General features: G+C 38.6%; 2 protein-coding genes across 2 annotated transcripts in view; both read right to left on the bottom strand.

Annotated features, from left to right (window-relative positions):
* Positions 1–844: 844 nt before the first annotated feature.
* fgfbp2b (fibroblast growth factor binding protein 2b) lies at positions 845–2704 on the bottom strand. Its single transcript, XM_007549634.2, has 2 exons — positions 1962–2704; positions 845–1081 (listed from the first exon to the last, which is right to left on the bottom strand). Exon 1 carries the CDS (start codon positions 2619–2621, stop codon positions 1974–1976), a length of 648 nt encoding a protein of 215 aa, XP_007549696.1. The 5' UTR covers positions 2622–2704; the 3' UTR covers positions 845–1081; positions 1962–1973.
* Positions 2705–5319: 2615 nt separating this feature from the next.
* Positions 5320–20490, bottom strand: part of prom1b (prominin 1 b) — a 33952-nt gene continuing 18781 nt past the window's right edge. The window contains exons 6-27 of the mRNA XM_007549633.2: positions 20330–20434; positions 20180–20203; positions 19021–19238; positions 18120–18194; positions 17960–18023; positions 17847–17855; positions 16696–16855; positions 16302–16454; positions 15252–15375; positions 15014–15117; positions 14282–14366; positions 14059–14205; positions 13261–13332; positions 13004–13096; positions 12652–12669; positions 11946–11999; positions 11779–11859; positions 9906–9974; positions 9496–9585; positions 8270–8385; positions 6693–6728; positions 5320–6553 (exon numbers count right to left, since the gene is read on the bottom strand). Of these exons, the coding sequence (XP_007549695.2) occupies positions 6707–6728; positions 8270–8385; positions 9496–9585; positions 9906–9974; positions 11779–11859; positions 11946–11999; positions 12652–12669; positions 13004–13096; positions 13261–13332; positions 14059–14205; positions 14282–14366; positions 15014–15117; positions 15252–15375; positions 16302–16454; positions 16696–16855; positions 17847–17855; positions 17960–18023; positions 18120–18194; positions 19021–19238; positions 20180–20203; positions 20330–20434 (1883 nt within the window). The 3' untranslated portion in view covers positions 5320–6553; positions 6693–6706. The remainder of the gene's footprint in view (positions 6554–6692; positions 6729–8269; positions 8386–9495; positions 9586–9905; positions 9975–11778; positions 11860–11945; positions 12000–12651; positions 12670–13003; positions 13097–13260; positions 13333–14058; positions 14206–14281; positions 14367–15013; positions 15118–15251; positions 15376–16301; positions 16455–16695; positions 16856–17846; positions 17856–17959; positions 18024–18119; positions 18195–19020; positions 19239–20179; positions 20204–20329; positions 20435–20490) is intronic.

The following is a 20490-nucleotide window of genomic DNA, read 5'->3' as shown; positions in this document are numbered from 1 at the left end:
TCTACTAAACAGCTGCTATAAGACCCCATCTATTCACCAGGCTATCAAAAGAAAGACAGAAAGGCAATAACAAAGCCCTCCATGTTGTGTTGGTGGCATGCTGATTTAGAGGTATGTGGGTTAAGTTTTGGTTATGGTTAGAAATAGACGAGTAATAGCTTGGGAAAAATCAATGGACGTCAATAAAAAATTCCAACATGTGTTTGTGCACACACAAACACACACACACACATGTGTGTGTGTGTGTGTGTGTGTGTGTGTGTGTGTGTGTGTGTGTGTGTGTGTTTGTGTGCGTTTTTTTGTAATACCTTGTGGGGACGATTTTCCTGACATATACTGCGTTGTGGGGACCAATTACTCCTTGTGGAGACCGGAGCCTGGTCCCCACAAGGGGAAACCCTGTTTTTGGGTCAGGGGTCAGAGTTAGGGCTAAGGTATGAATTGAGTTTTGGTTAGAGTTAGAGTTAGGTATGTGATGGATAGGGTTAGGAAAGGGGTAAAGGTAAGGTTTAGGCTGTAGAAATGAATGGAAGTCAATGGAAAGTCCCCACAAAGATAGCAACACAAACATGTGTGTGTGTGACCTCTGGATCCTCCACACAGGGTCTCCTACTTTCATGCAAGGCGGCTCTTATGGAATCAATTCATCAGCTCTCACAGTGGAGTGCCTGGCTCCTCTCAGACACCTTCAGTGACTGATTGTGTCTGCCTTGCTAACAACTTCCTCTCCCTGCGGCTGACCAGCAGCGGCCATGTTGTTACAGTGCGCAGCGATGGACACAAAGACATCTTTGAGAATATGACCGCATGCACCAGGAGCAACAGAGCCACACAGGAGACGAGAGGTCACCACTCTTCTATTTATTCTTTGCTCAGAATACATGCTGCTGAAACATTTACATGACATCTGGGATAATGTTAGCAACAGAAATACAACAGAAATACGCCCAGGCAAGCTTCTCTCTTTGGCTCATCGTGTTTCTTTCCATGTTGCTATCATTTATTGATGACTCATTTTCAGATGATTTTGTGAAGAGAGTTCAAAGATAGGAGTCTGTGTTGTCAGGTTAGTAATTCCAATCTGAAAAAGGGCAAAGAAGATCCTTAAAATTAGATTTTGTTCTAGTAAAAGTTAAACAAAAAGAGCAGTCTGGTGTTAAACTCAGTGGTGGACAATATCAAAGTACACTTGAATACTATAGTTAAGTACATTTAGAATATCTTTAATTTACTTGAGTATAAATTTTTGGCAAACCTGTGACTTTCACATTTTGAGAAAGCTAATCGTTTATTTGTTCCTTTTGGCTCAGCGAAACTTTGTAGTTCATTTTCTTTCCTGAAATGCGATTGGCCATACGCTATGCTCCTTACAAGAAGAACCAATCAGAGTCGCCGCTCACACTTTGGATTTAGAATTACGTCATCCTCTTTAAATTTCGCGAGTTGAGCTCCTGCTTTCATTCAAACAGAACTCAGAATGGAGACAGTCAAAGAAAACAGCGCCCCCATGGAAATAACCAGGTTTGATGTCTGTAATGCTAAAACAGACAATGGCTATAAAAAGAAAGTTAAAATGACTTAACCAATTTTGTCAAAAAATGCAAAAAAATACAATCTCAATTGTGGGGAGTCAAGAATTGTCCTTTTTTAATCCTTTTTTAGAGTTAGAGTGTTTTTGATTTAAAGAAAAAAGCTGAATTTTTATGCTAAGTTTTTACAGATAATGTAAGCAGAGCGGTTCTACATATCAGTACATCATTACTTGGTTTCAACAAGTTTCAAGGCTCTGGATAAGAACTCAGAAAATAACTTGAGTAAACTTTTGACTGAACAACTAGCTGAGTAAGATTTGACCATGAGTAACCATACTTTTACTCAAACACTAGAGCTGAGCAGTTTGTCCACCACTGGTTAAACTTTACTTCTGCCTTCCCCTTTGTCTTAACTTTTCCTTCACCCACCTGAGTTGCATCTCAGTTTAGGAACCAGCCGATGACATAGCTGCAGAGGCCATGGAAGCTCTTCCAGCAGTACTCCGTGGCGAGGCGGGATGCAGAGCCCGGCAGAGGCTTAGCTGGCCGAGGCTGCGGTTTTGTGGGTTTATGGGTAGCGGTGGGTTTGTACTGCACTGCTGGCACTGCTAGTTTGCATTGCTCTTGGCCGGGTTTTGGAGGCTTTGAAGCTGAAGTCTTGGGCCAGGAGGTCATGAAGGTCATCTGAGCCTCGTCAGAGTACTTCCTGCACATATAAGGGCGGTAGATTTTGGCTCCCTGGCAGGCGTTCTTCAGCTTCCTCAGCTCCCACATCATCTGAATGAAGTAGTGCCGAGGGTTCTTGTTGTAGGCTCCACATTGGTTCGGTTGGCCCTGGAAGTCGCAGTAGTAGGAGCGCCCTGTAGCCTGGCTCGGGGATCTGCAGGAGACACGCAGACGAGTGAAGTTTCCTGCTGCTGACGACCCCATGGTGCATGAGTCCTTTGTCTTGGTGATGAATCTGATGGTGTCGTCCCAGACGCTGGACTGCTGCTGCGGCTGCTTGCTGTCGTTGCTTTGGACGTTGGATCCACAAACAGCTGCCACCAAAAGCAGCGGCAACATCATAAGTTTCATCCCGGTCCTCATGGCAAAGCTCTTAGCTGCTGCGGGGCACGGCGCTGTTTGCTCCTAAGGCATGCAAATGCAAACTTTGCAAGCTTGACAGATGGTTTTATTCATGATTCAGATGTAAACTCCTCCCCCACTTGCTAAGCTACGTGTGGGACGTTTTAAAAATGATCGACGAGACAGCTGGAAGAGGAAGAGAGCACAGAAACCACAGGAGAAACAGGAGAAGCTGATGAAAAGCAAGAGGCATAAGAGAGGCTCACACATGAGGCCAGATGTTGGGGAACAGGAGGACTATTGACCATTGATGAGAAGGAGAGCAGCAGGAATCTGGAGCTAAAATCCTGAAAGAATATTTGCCTCCTTACAGATTTCTTCCATTTTTCTTTCTTTGTCAGGCTCGGGATCTTTCAGATCATCAAATAATTTTAATATGAGACCAGATTAACTTGAGCATCTACAAAAGAGAGTATTCCACTGATTTTATTTTTTGTGTGTGAAAAAGCAAGTGCTGGTTGTGAAACCCTTAGGGACAACATCACTTTTACATCACCTTCATGATTTTCTGCAGGAGAGCAGAAATTCTTGTTTTATCAGTTATGGCAAGTCATTCAGGTGCTGAAGCAATGAAACAACCCCACATCACCACACTACCACCTCCATGTTTGATGTTTTAATTCTGAAATGATTGGTTTAAAATGTACAAAAGAAAAAACGCTTTAAAGATCCCAAAGAATCATGAAATTTATCCAGATGTTTGTTGGCAAATACTTAATACTCTCACCAGTTCTTGCCTATAATCTCATTCTTACTGTGTAACACAGGCAAACAGAGCTTTGCAGTGCTTTATATGTTGTTGGGCTCTTTTGTTACTTCCTGGAGTCAATAAATGCGTTTCTGTTACGAATGTCTTCAAAACTTTGACAATATTCTGCTAATGTCGAAAAAAAAAATACAATTTTATAGTTGCCGTGTTTCCATTAAATAAGAAAGCCAATTAAAATCACACTGACGTGACAGATCAGTAAAAAACATCATCCTCCAACTACTTCCTGTCTTCTTCTTCATGGTTTCCACCAGTGGAAACATCTGGTTGTTGATCACGTAATGCAAAAAGTATTTCCATTGCAGTTTTGCGAGATAAACCAGTTTTAATATGGTAAAAAACAACAACTACAAAAAACCCTCCTCCTAGCGGCAAAGCTTTTTAACGAAAAAGAAGAGTTTTTCTAAATTTATTTTCGAAATACCGCAGTTATTTGATTGATTGAAAAGATTGACTCTTAGCATCATTTTTGTAGGATGTCTAGTTCTCTGGAGGTACAACTCTGTTCTGTTTTAGTACTTGTGAATAATGGCTCTAACTGTATTTTATTGGAATCCCAAAACCTTTAAAATGGTTTTTCTTAAATGTTTCTGAGCTTCTTAAGGTCGGGGCATGACATGTTGCTTTAGCCTGATTCATTTAGTCAGACAGGTTCTATTAAAGTAATCCATAGATTTTTCTAAGCCAGCTGTATTGAGATCTGCTTGTGGTTGGTAATTCACGAGAAACAAGGACTGTGGAAACTATTTTTTTCATTTGGTTTGAATAACATTTTATTCTGTTTGTAAATCAAATCATAAATTAAAACTTCATTGTGGATTCAGTTGACAGCTGATGTATGGCTGATGACACGCACGGTTAGTTTTTATCATGTTTTTTCATGTTCTTACAATTAAAAGTTGACTTCATTTTGACAAAGCATCAGTGTAAAACTGCTAATAGGGTACATATGCCTATGAGCTGTGGAGACCGAGACCACCAGCTTTAGTTTTTATCTCGTATTTGTAAAATTTAAAATCTACGGTTTGTGCAGCAATGATTCTCTCAGAGAGTCATAGAAAAGTCCAACGCGGGTCCCCAGCAGAACTCCCATCTGGGGATTTTTGCGTCACCAGACACGAGTCTGAACATAAAGTTTCTGGCTCTGGAAGGCGATGTGTTTAATTTGGCTTCCAGGGATGGGTTGGTAATTAGTCTTTGAAGATGCAGATTCTGACCACCTCTGCTGGCCCCTTTACATGTGGTTACACTCTAAAAAGAGTATTTGCTCTCAGTAGATGTTGGGGTCATATTACATTCACTTAATTCATTTGGGTTGGTGATGACAACTTTTATTGGTTCAGTTCACTTAGAAATCACTTTTTCATCTGAAATGAACTTTTTTTTACTTTTATTCTAAGTAAAACTATTAAGTTGACTGCAGCTTTGTTATCCTACGTCTACACAGACCCCAGCAGCAACCACATTGTAACCGCCATTTCTTTTAGAGGGACAGTTTTATGTGTTTTTCAGCCACAGACTGCCATTTTATAGAACAATCATGTGTTACCTCAAGTTGTAATAAAAATCCTACATATGTCAAATATGACTTAAAAGAAATTTTACTTCATACTTTAATGCATTGAAATTGGGCCTCTGTCTCTTTAAAAACATCTGTTCTTTGTGAAACTCTCCGCCTTCCGGAAGTCACCACAACATGGCTCCTCTATTAACCCTTTAACAACATTTTTACTAGCGTTTCACTGAGAAGTAGTTTGGTGTGTGAATTTCATTGTTTTTTAGAGTTAAGTACTTAAGACTGTTTAATATCTGACCTTCAGAACAGTTGTAACAATTTCTGGTCTACACATTAAAAAGTCAAAAGGAAGAAACACAAAAGACCCAAGTTGAACTCAAGCTTTTATTCACAGATTTGCTCCTTCTGGAGAAACTCCAAAAATGTCTCTTTGGTCCTTAGACCTCTGTTGTCATGGCAACAGGGCTTGCTGTAATGGACTACCATAGGCTACGCTGCCTTTGCGCGTTAGCCGTCCAAAAGTACTTACGTAACATCATGCTAAAAAGCAGCATATGTTATATTAACAACAGCAGCTTTTCTCATTTATTATGGGATAAACTGGAGCTGCCAATTAACTTGTTCAATATTTAAAGGCAATATTTTCAACATTTTGGGAATCCCCTTTGTTTCCTGGTTGTTTGTGAAAAGAAAATATGTCCATAAATGTGATAAAAACTTCAATGAATATTTGAGCCATCCAAAAATATCCTTGGTATAATTTCAAATATAAGATATAATCTCAATTAAAATGTTATGCTACAAACTAAAATATACATTTTACTAGCAAAGCAGGTGTTTGACATTTTAGGCTTTTTGTCTGGATGGATGGATGGATGGATGGATGGATGNGATGGATGGATGGATGGATGGATGGATGGATGGATGGATGGATGGATGGATGGATGGATGGATGGGCCAGAATTTTCAGCAGACATTCATGGTAATTAGAAGACAAAGTAAAGCTCTGGTGATCAGAAATACTTCACGTTAAGCCATTATTAAGTTAATTTTCTATTTTTTGAAGGAGTATATCTTTTATTTTGTTAGTTATCCACTAATGTGTTTAATTATGTAGCAAAACATATTGCCCTGACTGTGCTGTTTTACACTTTCCCCTAAACATGTATGCAATCAGTCATCCCAAATAATTTAAGCTATGATACAAATATCCACAGAAAGAAAAAAAAACATAAATCTACAAAAAACATGACTAACATTATATAAAACAAAGATTAACAAAAGAATATATAAAACTTTCAAAAGTTTTGAAAGTGTATAAAATGATGACTTCGGTTGCCACGATAAAACTGATGTAGATGAGGCTTAATTCTCTGTTATGATGCAGGAACTTTCTACAGCATGAGAAGCCAGAAGGTTGCTGGAGCGACCGAGAGAGGATTTCATGAGTTTGCAGACGACGGCCTTCAGAAGTTCTGTTACGAGGAGATGAAGGAGCGCTGGGGGTGGGACGCCCCACCACACTCTTCCTGATTATTGATTTTTATTCCCTTTTTGTGTTCCACTGAAGCTTCAGGTGATCTAAATGCTGGAAAAATCCCAGAGATCCTGGGAAAAAGATGGAAAGGAACCATGGGTTAGACAGTTATTAATGTACTCCTTTTTTTCTATCTACAGTCTTTTTCTATCTATTGTGATGTTGCACATCAGAGTCTAGAAGAGGAGAGTTTAAGAAGGGAGCGCTCACCTTTACAGGACTGATCAGTTCCAGTTCTCCTGTCCACTGTGGAGGAAGGAAGGAAACAAAGTCAAACCAGGTGAAGTACAAAAGAAATCCTCAACTTTGACCTATATTCACTTTTCCAATTGTTGGAAAAGCCAACTCCATTCTCTACTTAGTGCCCAGAACTATGCATTAAATTCAATTTCTTTAGAGCTTTGAAAGAGTGATAAGCTCTTTAATATGTTTTCTAATCAGAATAACCAAACATTTACTCACTCCTACAATTCTTTATTCAATTCAATATAAACGCGAGGGACATGGGTGTATAGAAAATGGATGGATGGATAAACACTTCTTGACTTTTGTTCTTTTCTGTATGATGAAAATATATAATCATTGGGGTATAAAGACAAATTTGCTCCTTTGTTTTATCGCTGATGAAGAATTATCCTTAGACTGATTTAGAGTTCGGAGACTGATCGGTTTCTGACTCATTCTGTGATCTATTCCAAGTAAAAGTTTCTGCAGAGTTTTGTAAAATAATAAAGAGAAGCACATAAAGCACTAGCTATGACTCATGGTGGCCAAAAGAAGAAAAATAAAGGTAGGTCCATGTGAGAAATGAAAGAAACATTGAGTATTATCAATATAAAACAGCTAATTTACAACTTTGCTCAGTAACAGTTGAGACTCATGACTAATTTCTATGACAGAATCAGATGAAAACTTTGTTCCCCTTTGACTTTTGCTTAAAATTTTAAGAAAAAAAAGATCAAGAGGGCGAGAAGAAGAAATATGGTGAAGATGATGATGAAAGATGGATCCGGGCAGCAGGACGAATCCGAATCGAGGAGAATGGTTTGATGGACAGTCAGTCGAGTTAGTGATGGTCAGACGAAGGGTTTTCGCCGGTCATAAATACCTCTAACAGGGAAGAAACATCCTGCAGGTCACCATTCACTTGGTGGAGCCGAGGCCCGAGGGAACCAAGTCAGTGTGTCATTATAGGGAGCGCTACAAACACACACACGAGGAAGTCTTTATAATAAATAAAAAAAAAACTTATTTTATTAAACTCTTTCTGATTTGCAGATGGAACTCCCTCCACCGCATGCAGACAAGCGAAGTTTGATTCATAGCACTGCTCATACCTTTCCACTGAAATCACACACCTGTTTGCCAACATTACCAGTTTTTAGCCCTACAACACATGATGAAGGGGGGTGAAGGCGAGAGGGAACACCTTCCTGAAGCTAAAGAGAGTGAGCTGATCCTGAGGTAAACCGGTCGGAAAAGTATGAAAGGTCCAAAATATCCAAATGGTGAGAATGAAAGGCAAAAGGCTTTGAAAAGCTGAGCGACATTAAAGAGTGACAAGCCACGGATAAGAGTATCTGGAGGAAACACCAGGATCGAACAAGAGGAGAATCAGCAGTCCAAGAAAAAGAAGAAAAAGAACGACAGAGGGAGACAGAAAATATGTTGGGTTAGTTTGGATTTGAGCTCAGCCAGAAAACACCCAGAATCTCTGATAGCAGGAATGAAAATATTTTTCCTCTAAGGGTGAAGACACAAAACCCAAAAACTTTTCTTGGACTCACTCTTCAAAGACGTCCTCTGTGTCCATCCGTCTGTAGTATTTGGCCAGTTTGACGGAAAAGACGATGCTGGGAATCAGCAGGATGCAGCAGGCTCCTAAACCCATCCAAAATGTGTTCTGGAAAACAAACCCGCCAGTTAAAGAAATGGAGTGACTGGATGGAATGACTGACAGATGTTGAAATACAGAAAGTACAAGTAAATGTTTTGAGGAAGTTAAACTGAACTTGCTTAGATCATTTTGTGCCTCACTGTATATGGAACAGTTATGGTGCAATTTTATCCATCCATCCATCCATCCATCCATCCATCCATCCATCCATCCATCCATCCATCCATCCATCCATCCATCCATCCATCCATCCATCCATNATCCATCCATCCATCCATCCATCCATCCATCCATCCATCCATCCATCCATCCATCCATCCATCCATCCATCCATCCATCCATCCATCCATCCATCGAGTTTAAGACCAGGGCTCACTTACAAAACTTTTTTTTTTTAAACGCATGTCTTACTGTTTTACTGTAGCTAGTGTCTTACTAGCTTATTGAAGCTAGTAAGACATGCTACAAAGCTAGCTTACAAAACAGCTACAAAGCAACATATTTAGCGCATGTTTAAAACAAACTGTTAAAATTGAATTAAAAAACGTCTGTTATAACTGTGATACAGAAATTGCTTGGTTACCATTGGTGGTAACCCTGGTGATTTTGTTAAAAGGAAATATTTCTTAATGTGCAATAAAGCATAAATTCATTCAAATGTTGTTTTTTTTAATTATTACTTTTGCGTGATCAAAAAGTATGACTGAGACCAAATGCCAAACTTTTTCAGACTTTTAATAACTAACTAACCAAACCCCTTGAGGTTAGCTAAATGTGAGAAACTAAAACACACAGATAAGACTAAGTGAAAGAGGTAGATTGTTAAACTGTTAGAGATATGCTTGTGTATAAACAACAAACAAATGCATCATTCATAAACTGCAAAAAAGGGATCCTTTTAGTATTTTTTTCATGAACTAAATAAAACTTTTGGAGATGCATGATGTTAAAGTTAATAAGTGCTGCAAACATAAAGCTAAAACAGGCCAGAGTGAGGTTCCTGTCCTGACACAGCCTGCTCCCAAAACACACTCTGCTCTAAATGAGCCATTGATATCTCTACAGCTGGCATCCTGACTTCCTGTGAACACAGAAACATCCACAGTGAGATCTTACCACAGAGTCAATGATGAAGCTGCAACCCACTATCTCCATGCTGTCCACCATGTTGCTGATGGGTTTACACTGGGCTACCTCTGCAGATAGCTGCAGGGGACAAGGACACACAATATGAGCACAGTTTAGTCCCAGAGTGTGGGGGCGGGGGATGGGGGGGTATGGAGCTCTGTTCCTGCTAAAACCAACTTAGATCAACAGATGGAGGTCAATGGACTGGTTGTTATTTGCCAACACCAGAACATCTTGTTCAAGTGAACCAACTCCAGGAAGTCCATTAGGACTGGCACACTGTCTACATAGTAAGGCCAGCTTAGTGTTAACAGTGGGCCTTTGTGCTGCTGTCCTGTCCTGACTCAATCAACTGAAAAACGAAAATAAACCAGAGAAAAAAGGAGAAAAACACTCACAGAGTTTTTAACCCAGTCAGTGTACTGCTTGAAGTATCCCACCAGGCTGTGAACGAAGGCCTTCGTCTCCTGCAGAGCAGAGAGAGCATCGTGATCAGACGGAGGTTTCAGCTTTAGACAGCTATTATTTTCTAGCAACATGCCATTAAAAATAGGTTTTAATAATAGGTTACAAAAAATATTTTTTGGAAGTTTTCTATGTTTTTTCAACTGAATTAGGATTATTTTCCACTGCTGAATCCAAAAATGACATCTATTTTTCTCAATCAGGTCAGGTTTTTATTCTAATGTCATTTATAGAGAAATCCAGTCTTCTGACTAAATTAATGACATTTTTGTGACATTATCAGTTCATTTGTGTTTAGATAACACTTCTGTTATCTAAAAAGGTTTTAGGAAAAAAAATCGTTTTCTAACAGAGTGTATGAATTAAATGTCACAAACTTGGACTTCTGTAAATTGAATAATAAACAATGATAAGGGTAAGTACATGTGGATTGAACATTTTGTCTTCATTGTGTAAAATTCTCCGTCTCTTTTCTGTCCTGATGGAATCTCTCCTCCTGCTCATCACTTATTGATCCAAATTCTCAGGAAACTGATCCAGATGTGAGTTGTTTAAAATAATAGATTTTATTACATACATTGTAACGTTTGCCATTTTACTTCATTATGTGTACAACATGGTGCAGAAGCCCTGAGTTATTTTTCTAAATTTCCGTTGCTTATTTTAAGAGTTTTTGCTGTTTTTCATCCTTTTTGTCAGCTCAAACCTGAATATTTTTAGATAAATCTTTAAGTGATAAGCTGTGTAACTCTCACCTATAAATCATTCAGGTTTTAAAAACAGTCCTCTAGTTAGAAGTTGAGGCACTGCTAATCACGTGTAATACAGAAAACCAAGAAAAGAAGCTGCTGCAGCTCTGTTTCTGTTCAATTAGTTTTGCCACATACGCTGGAATATCTGGAATATGTCTAATGCAGAAAAGAAATGAATATGAGGAAAACTGATGAGCAATAAGCAATAAATCAATTGTCAAATGATAAATCAAAATGAGGTCAATCATTTCATTTCTGATGAATATTTTTTGAAGGGCAATATTGTTTACAGCCACTTCATAATCTATTTTTGTTTCTATTGCTGTAAGTAGCTTTTATGTCTGTTTTATATGTTGGTTTTGGTTGCCATGTCTTATTCTGAATATTTGAAATTTTTTCCAGTTCCAGTATTTGGCATTCTTTTCAAAATTAAAGTTTATTGATCTTTGAGAGGACAAACTTCATCCATCCATCCATTTTCTATACACCCTTGTCCCTAGTGGAGTCAGGAGGGTTGCTGGTGCCGATCTCCAGCTAATGTTCCGGGTGAGAGGCGGGGTCACCTGGACAGGTCGCCAGTCTGTCGCAAGGACAAACTTCAACTGTCCCAAAATAACAATATTAACATTATACTGTAATAATTACTGGTACAATTTATCATCCAGCAACATTAGTTATTGTGACAGGCCCTCATAAACTGTATGTGTATAACGGGATAAAGGATGTAAAGTTTGCTGCATGTTGCTGAGTAAAGAAACAGTAGGTTGCTAAACAAGTTGTAAAAGATAAGAATATTCACATCTCATAAATTCTAAAAAAAAAAAAAAAAAAAAACGGGAAAAAAGGGAGCTTAAAGTATATAAAAATTAAATAGAAGAAATGGCACAAATGAGCTGGAGATAGGCACCAGCAACCCTCCCGACCCCACTAAGGGACAAGGGTGTAAAGAAAATGGATGGATGGATGGAAATGGCACAAATGAAAAATCAGAGTGTACACCTTGATAAGCTTGGCTAAGCAGGTTTCTAATTCCAAAGTTTGCTTAGGTTTGTACCTGTTTCACCACATGCGAGGCATTTTGAGTGATGAGATATTCTGCTGCATCGATGGCGCTCAGAATGTTCGTGACTTTCATCTGAGACACAAAGAAGAATCAGTTCATATGAACAAAATCAACTGATTTCCAGCTGAAAATGGTTTTATGTGGATAGTTTTACTCACAGGCAGGTCGTTGGACATCTTCTGCAGCAGCTTGATGCCTTGGCTCAGGGTGCTCTGCACAACAAGACACAAAAACAAACAGTTTTGCATAGGTCTTGATACTGAAAAATTGTTATTGTGTATTTTACTTTCAGAAGTCCAGAATTCCTAATTGCACTTTCTGAACCATTTGAAAGAATGTTTGTTGCAGTTTATTTTTTCCATGTTTGACTGAGGCAGTCAGCCTGTTGTTTTTGTCAGTTTCAGTTTCTTTATAATTTATTTTATGTTGGCTGTTCTACTTTTTATTGAACTGACTGAACAAATTAAAGTTGTTTTTACATGTTTGACCAAGCTTGTGAAGCTGTTGGTGTATTTAAAGTGTGCTGTTCCGATGCAGAGTTATCAAATAAATTAGTAATTAAGTATAATTATGTGTACTTTTTTAAATCAGAAACATTTTAAGTCAATTGAGCACCATTTTTTCTGTATTGAATTGGTATCGGCCGATACTGAACCTCAGATATCCGTATCGGTATCGATATCGGTATCGGTATCGAACATGAAAAAAGTGAATCAGTGCATCCCTGGTGCAATTATAGGCATGGACACTGCATACAAATAAAGGGGCAACAACACGATTATAAACATGTTGCTACAGTCACAGGAACACATGAGCCACGATGTTACAGCAAGCACAGACAGAAGGCACCATGCAGCAGCTTACCCGTGCTCGGACATATTTCTGTTACCACGGGAACACAGAGGGAGGGAATGAGAAGTTAGAAGAAACTTTGAGGGGTTTGCAATGTAAAGTGACTGCAATGTGTTGGACATACTTATGGATAATAAATCAGTAACAATATATTGTGCTCAACATAAATAGATAATACATCTGACAGAATATTCAATATTCAATATATAGAATATTCACTGAACTCTTAGTCAGAACTGCACAGCATTGTGGAGGATGTAGGCAGAGGAAATGCCTTAGCTGCTCAACTTCTCACAGCAAGCTAAGCAAGGCTGGTGGTATCAGCTAACTCAATCGCTCTTTGGTTACCTAGCAACAACCTTACCATGGCTTGCTCCATGGGCACCACCTGCTCCCTGTGGATGCTTCTGATTCTGCTGGCATGTCCCTTCAGAGCGTTCTCCAAAGCTCCACGGGGCTTTAAAAACACAATCGACAAATCATTTAGGGTCATTCAAAAAATGAATGAAGTAATTGTTTCTCCCTCCATGTGTCTACAGATCTACAGAGATTAGTTTGTTGTATAATGAGAGCAGGGTTGTTGCTGGTGTAAGGGTTACCAGATGTGAAGTCAAGACTCACCAGCTGGTCGGCTTGATCCTCCAGATCGGAGCAGAAAGACAGCAGATCCACAATAGTGACTCCCTTATTCACCTGAAAACAGTTGCATCCTTTCATTAATGACTTCAACAAAAATCTAAATCTTTGTGATCAACAAAAGGAACAAATGAGTCCTCCTTATTTGGCTAACTGTTACTGCCGAAGTGGTTAGAGTTTGCCCACATGCCTAAATAAAAAGGATAATTGATGATACTTTATAAAATCATTTTTATTTAGCTCTATCTAAATAAAGCTGAACTATTTTTTTTTTCATAAAAAATATGATTTTTTTTTTTTTTTTGGTAAAAGTGTCACTATGTAAGATCCTCCTCCTGGCTATGATTGGTTGTTTCTAGTTAGCACTGGGAGAAGGCAGATGAGCTTGATTTGTTCACAGATTATCTGTCTCATACTGCCAGCTAATCTCATTTATTTTTGCAGGACTCCAACTCAAATTTTGAGGGACATTTTGGCCTTACAACCCTTCCTGGATTCATGGTCAGCAACAGTTGTCTCTCTAAGGACATTGTTTAACATCATTTGTAAACTACCACAGTTGTTTTCAATAGGGAGCGGTCAGATACATTTATTATTAACAGTGCTAAACTTCTATTTTACCCTCCTAACTTTATCAATAAGTAGCAAGGATGCAATTAAATTTAGCCATAAAATGCTGGCAGTTATAAAAATGCTGGTTTTCACCTGACAGTGAGACAGAAGGACAAAAAGACTTAGTTAACTGGACAGTATTTCTAATATAGTTTTTAACACATAGCTCACCTCAGCCAGGTAAACTGGATAGTCAATTTCTCCAACTCCTGAGTTTGCAAAGTTCATGAGATTGTCTCTGCCTGCCTGGTCCAGCAGCATGATGTCCCTCAGGTCCACCTGGACTCCTTCCAACACTTTGGCCAGATCTTTGTTGTACTGTTGTGAAGCAGACACAGATCACGGCCACTCTGCCCCATCACAGACCCACAAACTGTGAAACGCCGACACTCACCACAGTCCTGTTTAGGAATGAGTTGATGTTGAAGATGTTCTCCAGCTGCAGAGCGTGATACAGACCGTTGTTCTCATAGCACTCCCTGGTGGACAAATCTTGTCATTACACATGGGACCTCAGTTTCCATTTTTCAAATTTTCAGAGGCAATTTTGAAGTTTCTTGACCAATTTTGTGAGATATTAAAACAATGTGCAAAACCAGATCACAACATCACTTGTTTTATCTGTTAAATAGCACTCATACATCAAACCTTCATGTAAGCTGTACATGAACAAAATCCAGGATTTGTTGAAAGAAAATTAGAATAATTAAAAAGGAATGTATAATTGTGTTTTAGGACCATTTTAGATAGAAAAAAGAGAAAAGGACGAGTACATTTTGCTAGAAAAATATCAGAAATTTTGACATTTGCCTCAAAAATTTCTAGAAAACACAGGGATATTTCTGAGCTGTAGAAGTAAAATTTTGAGAGAACCCCCCCACACACACAAATTTTCAAAAGTTTCAAAAGTAAAAGACTTTTGACTTCTAAATATTTTCTGATTATGAAAAGTTTAAAATTTATGACTTGAAATTTTAAATTTTCCCAAGTCTTTTCCAGAAATTTTCTGAGATTAATCTCAACAATTTCAGACTGTTTTCTTGCAAATTTTTAAGCTTTGGAGCTCAGATATGTCCTTGTTTCTTCAAGATTGCATTATAACGAAAGAAAGGAACATTTTCTGCACCTGTACATGCTGCCTAGGGTCAAGTCAATGTTTGGATTCTGGAAGAGCATCCCAGGAAGAAAATTCCTTTTTTCAGGATGAACAAGGAATGGTGTATCAATAATCTGCACAAACACAAATGTGAACCAACAGAGCAGAAATTTAGTCCACTGTGCATCACTATTCTGTTCAGATATCACAAGAAAACAGATATGGAAGAAACTGAGGATTCCTAAAGGGAGGTTTCTGACTTCAGTACCTTGAAAAGCTGTCGGTTGGCCAGAGGTTCACATATCAGCTTCTCCACGTTGCCCCCAACAACAAACAGAGTGGTAACGAGTCCCATCAGCACCCAGGCAAAGATAAAGGAGAATCCCACACCTCTGAATGAAAAAAGATCAAAATAACCTATAAAACACACATTTATTAATTATCAAATTTGTCTGTAATTTGGTTGCTAAAAAAAGAAGAAACAAGGTCAGAAAGAGCAACGGTAATTGCGAACATTTTAGATGTAATATTGCATTTTTGAAAAATATGTCTATCCATTAAACAACTGACAATCTTTACAAAAAAATCTACAACTCATGTTTCTTTCTTTTACAATTTCTGTCATTTATTTACAACAACAGAAAATACTAGTATTTGTCAGACCATTGATTGTTGAGTTGGGATCATTTTGACATTTACGGCTGAAGACTGTGGCCTAAAACGTGAGTTTGGAGCAAATTTAAAGGGGCAGTATGATATATTTCCCAGGCACCTGATGCCATTTTATAGCATGATCAATTAACTATGTTAACTTCAGATGTTATTAAGTGCTATATATGTCAAATATGACTTAAAAGAAATTAGAATTTTTGATTTAAAACATTGAAATTGGGTCTCTGTCTCTTTAAGAAACTCCTGTTGTTTTTGAAATGCCGCCTTCAGGAAGTCATCTCTCCTCAATTAACCCTTTAACAATGTACTTACCAGCGTTTCACTGAGAAGTAGCTCCTACAATGAGCTCAGCAGGTGTTTGCTAATTGCTGCTGGCTAGTCTGAAGGAACTTGGAAGCTTGGAAACTGCAGCTCTGAGGAACAGCGTTTCCTCTCTAAGGTGGGTAGGTCCACCCAGGAGTTTTGCACAGCTGAATGGTTGCCATGGAGATTAAAGGATTTCTCAAACATGAATGAAATAATCAAGGCAACACTCCAGCTATGTTTTTGATGCTGGAGTAATATTGTAACATGATGTAAAGCTCAAAAAAGTTGACTTTACATAATACTGCTCTCTTAAAGGTAAATGGTCACAGTGACAACGTACGCCATCAGCAGGTTTCCGCCGGTGTTGGACAGGCAGCCGCGTGTGGTCGGGGTGGCCTGCTTGTCGTAGCCGCAGGTGCCGCAGAGCAGGCCCAGCATGTTGAAGGCCAGAATCAAGACAACGGTGCAAAGAACGGCCACGCAGGCGATCCACCTGCAGCACAGAGACACCTTTAACACGCTTTACTTCCTAAACCAAGAAGCCAGGATATCATCTGAGTCTCAATCAAAAGTTTTTCACAAACCCTCCCCAAAAAACAGGAAAACTCAGATGTTTAATGTAAAGAAATGGTTGATGGGTTATTGCTGTCACTGAGCAAATCAAAGCTAGATTCAGTTGATCAGAATAAAAAGACAATCCATTTCAACATGTCGTGGGATCAAGTTTCACCAACCTGTAGAAATCCATCTGGTCCACCTGGGGGTAAAATGACTCGATGAACTTGTGTCTTTCATTGAGAAAAATTGTGAAATTGGCGAGGGAGGATTCCACTGGGAACATCTTGGAGAAGCCGTTGATCTCATTTCCAATCTTATCCAGCATGCTTTTAACTCCTGCAGCAACACAGAGAACCACTTCAAATTAAACACATTTACTGTTCCTCAGGAAGATAAGCTAACACTTCACATCGTCCTTAATACATAATAGTGACAGCATCATGCATTTGGGGATGCTTTTTGTCAGCAGGGTCAGGGAATCTGATCTAAATACAAGCCAAGAAAAGAGCCAGAATGGCCCAGTCAAAGTCCTAGGTCTAACTAGGACTCTGTGGCAAGATATTCAAAGATGCTCTCTGTCAAATCTGACTCAGGTTGAGTTGGTCTGAAAAGAGAAAACGTTCAAAATAAAGGAAGATTTTCAGCGGAGGTTTCTTTACAACATTGATTCAAGGGAGCTGAATACAAATGCATGGCACAAAGTGGAAACCCATTTTCTTTCACCTCAGTTTTATAAATAACTGTGTTTTGGTCAATCACATAAAATCCCAATAAAACCAGATGATGGTTGTGATTATAGTGCAACAAACTTTGAAGATAAAGGATTGTGAATACTTTAGCATAAGGTTCAGTATAACTTAGACCAGCTGTATCTGTGTTAGGGTAGAAGAATGATGTCCAGATCTTATAATTGAGTTTAGTGTCTGATCTATAAATTTAGGTTCCAGTTTATTTTTGAAAATGGAGGCATATGTATTAATGGACATTTACTTGTAAATCCAGAGGATTTTAGCCATGTAGTTAATTTCCATCTCTAGTCCCATTGGTAGGTTGATGTTAAAACACAAACGATAAAAAAACAAAATAAACACACAAAATAACAGTACTAAATGAGAAATACATACCATAAAATCAATACATATTTACATATAGTCAATGTTGACATTTTTTGGCTTAGCTTAGTAGCTTTTTATTTCGCCCTGAATTGATTACCTTTATTCTTACACTGAGATTATAAAATCCAGCCAATTTAGAAAAGTTTTCTGAATATGCATATTTAATTGTAACAGCACCAGGGAAAAAAAGCATCCATAAGAACATGACTTACGAGGCAGAGCTGTGGTTTGTCATTTAATGGCATGCATGTGAACGAAGAGAGAAACCTTCAGTCAAAGTTCATTTTGATCCTCCACACTCAAACACACAGGGATGTGTGTTTACCTGTGACGATGTTCCTGGTCTGTTCTTTCACCATCGCTGGGGTGTCATTAAAGGAGGCGTAACCCTGTTAAAAAATAGATGAAGAAAAGAAAAGAAGAAAAATGGCACCAGGTCATATACTGAACTGCAGGCCTCTGATGGCTCAGAAACAAACAGTTACCTTTTGGACAATGTTGCTGAGATCTATTTTCAGTACAGTGTTTATGTTGGTCAAGGCTTCGTTAACATTTGGAAGCTGAAAGGGAGAACAGAGAAAAAAGACATACGAGTTAGCAGGAGAAATAAAGAAGGTTTTTATTCTAATTTTATTACAATGTTTAAAGGGGAAATATTATGTGCTTTCCAACCACATACAATCACTTTATAGCACAATCAAGTACAGTAGCTATGTTACCCCCAGTTGCTTGTAAAAATGATGTACATATCTAATTTGACTTCATCATCAAGCATCTTGAAATTGGGCCTCTGTCTCTTTAAAAACTCCTGTTCTTGCTGAAACTCCGCCTTCAGGAAGTCATCACAACATGGCTCCTCTATTGACCCTTTAACAATGTTTTTACCAGTAGATAAACAGTTCCACCAGGTGTTTGCTAATTGCTGCTAGCTAGTCTGAAGGAGCTCAGTGGGGGAGTCACGGAGGAGGGCTGCTCTGTGAGGCAGAAGCTCTGAAACTGCAGCTGCGAATAGGAGCTGCAAGTTGAAGGAGGGACCATGTCCATCCAGGTGTTTTGCACAGCTGAATGGTTGCCATGGAGATTCAAGGCAACACTCCAGGTATGTTTTTCATGAGGGAATAACATTATAACATGAGGCAAAGCTCAATAAAGTCAATTTGACATAATACTGCCCCTTTAATGGACAAACTCAGCATATATTTCTCATGGACAAAAATACACCTTTCCAGGTTTAAGTAAATTTTTATTGTATAAATACAAAAGTTCACTTTAACCTTTTGACATATTTTACTATGGAAACATGCAAAAATCAGACTGGATCCATGGATGTGATTCTTATGTCAGACCAGTGTAACACTCCTCTAGTAAAAAAGTATTTCTCCTGACCTTGGAGAAGTCGGCGTTGGTTCCGAGCTGAGGCAGGGTGGAGCGGATCGTGTTGCAGGTGGGGGACACGGCTCCGTTGGTGCAGGCCGGGTCCGACAGCGTGTTGGACAGAGAGGAGCGCTCCCCGGCCAAGCTGGCCTGGAGCTTTCCTGTTCCCTCCTGAAGGATCTCCAGGGCGGAGCTGACGTTCTCCAGAGCTTCTTTGGTTTCCCGCATGGCTAAAAAAAATAAATAAATAAAAGTCTGAGAGGCAGAACCGAATCAGAAACTACATTTAGTCGTTATTAAACTACATTCAGGACGCTGTTTTCCACAACCAACATATAAAACATATATAGGTTAATCTACAGAAATCAGAATATCATTTGTTTTATTAATACAGTTCAAGTTATAAAATTGATATAATCATCTTCCAAAAACAAAGTCTTTTTTCCCAAAAGCCTTTTTTGGCTTAGGCCATTAATTTATGAAGGTGATAGAAAATGAATTACAAACAATAATTAATTATTTCTATTAATTGTGATGATTATAGTTTAGAGCTAATGAACCCAAAATCTAGTTTTTCATACAATTACAATATGACTTTAGACTAGTTAAAAAAAAACTATACAGCTAGTCACTGACAACTTGCTTTATTAAAGAAGCTTCACAAAGCTTCTTTAAAGGAAAAACGTTGATGAAAGGCTGTTGAAACACAACCTTAAGAGGTTAAGAGGATTGTGAAGCAAAGGTCACAATATGCAAAATGAACAACTGCAATCCTTTTTATTAATAATATTTAATAAAGTTTTATTTTTAGACATCTACATTTGGGTTTCCATTCACGATAACCAATAATCATCAAAATTAACAGAAAAAATATTTTGTAATGAATCAATGTGACTTATAGTCACCTTCCTAAAATAATGGCCCAAGTCATTTTTTGCCAAAAGATGATTTAGGTAAAAAAAAAATTTAAAAAAAGACCATTATTTTAGGAGATGACGATACGGTTTTGTTTTAAAAACTGCATTACTGGAAACAAAGTTTTAACAATTTTCTTTTTTTTTTTAGATGCACCTACAACACAAACATGAAGACTGCACTGAGGTTTGTTTCTAACAGTCCCACAAACACAACACAAACACGGCCCCACTGGACCCAGGTCTGCCTCCTTTACCTTTAATAGCACTCTCAACTTTTGCTTCAGGTTAAAAGAAATGAAAAAGGGGAACCATAGAAACAGGGAAGCACAAACAGCGATGTGAGGATTTGATTGAACATGATTACTCGTGTTAATAATCAATAACGTCTGATGAAAATGTGTCACCTCCTGCCATTCGAAGGGCGCCATCCAGCGCAGGAACCACCTCTTTCTCCAGATGGCTGTGGATTCTGGCTCCCAGCAGAGGTCCGATGTCTGCCAGCACAGCATCACACACACACACACACACACACACACACACGCACACACACACACACACACACACA

The sequence above is a fragment of the Poecilia formosa genome, unplaced genomic scaffold (genome assembly GCF_000485575.1).
Source record: "Poecilia formosa unplaced genomic scaffold, Poecilia_formosa-5.1.2 Scaffold32, whole genome shotgun sequence".
Classification (NCBI taxonomy): domain Eukaryota; kingdom Metazoa; phylum Chordata; class Actinopteri; order Cyprinodontiformes; family Poeciliidae; genus Poecilia; species Poecilia formosa.
This window is presented reverse-complemented; position numbering and strand designations above follow the sequence as displayed.